At 60.5% G+C, this 2114-nt stretch overlaps 1 protein-coding gene across 1 annotated transcript; it reads left to right on the top strand.

Moving 5' to 3' along the window:
* Positions 1-742: 742 nt before the first annotated feature.
* On the top strand, positions 743-1371 carry LOC147965490 (uncharacterized). Its single transcript, XM_087526811.1, has one exon. It carries the CDS (start codon positions 769-771, stop codon positions 1369-1371), a length of 603 nt encoding a protein of 200 aa, XP_087382937.1. The 5' UTR covers positions 743-768.
* Positions 1372-2114: the final 743 nt, after the last annotated feature.

Raw genomic sequence — 2114 nt, 5'->3', positions numbered from 1 at the left:
GGAGGCTACCCGGCGCTCCCCGCCCCAGCGGCCGCACCGCTGCCTTGGGCGCAGTGGCCGCCGCAGATCGCGCCGGCAGCCCCGCCACTTCTCGCCACCACGGGCCCGCAGTGGCCCACTTGGACCGCGCCGGCCGCGCCGTCCTCCGTCGCGCCCTACCTTCCAGCGGCCTCGGAGCAGGGTCCTCCACCGGCCCCGCCCAGCCCTAACCTGGGCACCGGCGCCTCGGAGCAGGGCCAGACCCAGCAGCTTCTTCTGGCGTCACCGCCGGCCCCCACGCCGCAGGCGCCGGTGCAGCTCCACCAGGCGCCGCCGCCATCGACAGTACCACCACCCGCGCCTAGGGCTACGGGTCGGCCCCTGCACCAAGTGCAGTTTCCACCGTCACCATCGCCGATCCCCGCTTGGGCGACCGGCTCGTCTTCGGGGCCGGTCTACTCCACGGCGCCGGAACACCCGACGCCCTCCCTGCGGTTTGATCACCCCTCCAGCTCGGCGAACTACGCCCCGGCGCTTCCCGACCCAGCATACGCGCTGGCGGCGACTACGGCCGCCCCCGGGCATGGCGGGCCGACACCCCCTCGCTTCGCCAAACTGGACTTCGCCACCTACGAGGGCACGGAGGACCCCCTCAACTGGCTCAACCAGTGCGAGCAGTTCTTTCGAGGGCAGCGGACGCTCGCTTCGGATCGCACCTAGCTCGCGTCCTATCATCTTTGAGGCCCAGCGCAGACCTGGTACTACGCCCTCGAGCAGGAAGAGGGCGGCATGCCACCATGGGAGCGCTTCCGGGAGCTCTGTCTCCTCCGGTTCGGGCCTCCTATCCGCGGGAGCCGACTGGCGGCCCTCGGCCGCTTACCTTTCACATCCACGGTGCAGGACTATGCCGACCGCTTCCAGGCCCTGGCGTGCCACGCGCCGGGCGTCTCCGCCACTCAGCGCACCGAGTTATTTGTGGGTGGTCTACCGGACCATATCCGCGTGGACGTGGAGCTTCGGGGACCCCAGGATCTCCAGTCAGCCATGTATTACGCCCGCGCGTTCGAGCGCCGCGCGGTGGCCATCCAGCAGGAATCACCGTCCCAGACTGCTGGGTCGCTACCCGGACCAAATTCCGCGCAGGGTCGGCCTGTGCAGGCTTCTGCGGCACCCCTCGCCGCGACCGCGGGGCGCCCGTTCCGCCGGCTCACCCCAGCTGATATACTCGAGCGTCGCCACCAAGGGTTGTGCTTCAACTGCGACGAACCCTACAAGCCCGACCACGCCTGCCCGCGACTCTTCTACCTGGAGGTGGCAGACTACATTTCGGAGGACGCCGTCGCCGCTGACCTGGCCTCCCCAGATGTCGAGAAGGTGTTTGACGCAGGTTGATTACCTCGAAGAGTTCAAGCAAGCGCTTCCCCACCTTACAGCTCGAGGACGAGCTGTTTGTGCAGGCGGGGAGAAGTGTTATGGCCGGCCGGCTTAGGCCCGCAAGTTATCTTAGTTTTTATTTTCAGATTAGGCAAGTTATCTTAGGTTGATTCTTCTACAAGTTATCTAGGATATAAATATAGGTTGTAAGGCTCTTTTTGAAGGCAAGCAATAAGAAGAATATTATCTCCTATTGCCCGGCTCCCTGAGGAGCCGAAACCCTAGCCGCCAACAGCCCTAGCCACCGCCCTTCTCCTAGCCGCGACGGCGCCCTGCCGCCGGCGCGCCCGATCCTCGCCACGTCTCCCTCCATCCTTCCCTTACCACCTACACCCTAGACCTGGTAGAGTACTTGATCCTACCAGAAGTACTACAATATGCAAAAGTGGAATATCAGTTGAACTGAAAAATACTCACTGGGTGCCTTGGTGTTTTTTCTTCAGAGGAAAAAACTGTAGTAAGGAGCACGATATAAAATTGTTATTTGGAATATCGATTGAACTACTCCCTCCGTCCCATAATATAAGAACGTTTTTGACACTCGTGTAGTGTTAAAAACGTTCTTATATTTTGGGACAGAGGGAGTAAGATATATTCAATAGGCATACAAAAATGGTTCAATTAAACATCAACCAAATGGTGAAGAAACCTTTTTTCCAGCATAAATAGAATAGAAACAAAAACAAAAAGATTAATGTATC

This window comes from Triticum urartu, chromosome 6A, assembly GCF_056163025.1.
Source record: "Triticum urartu cultivar PI428250 chromosome 6A, HENAU_Tu73, whole genome shotgun sequence".
In the NCBI taxonomy this organism is placed as follows: domain Eukaryota; kingdom Viridiplantae; phylum Streptophyta; class Magnoliopsida; order Poales; family Poaceae; genus Triticum; species Triticum urartu.
The sequence above is the reverse complement of the archived record's forward strand: the minus strand, read 5'-3'. Positions and strand labels throughout refer to the sequence as shown.

Bases quoted from the DNA above. Each gene is read 5' to 3' on its own strand.
- LOC147965490 (XM_087526811.1), top strand. From the start codon at position 769: ATGCCACCATGGGAGCGCTTCCGGGAGCTCTGTCTCCTCCGGTTCGGG.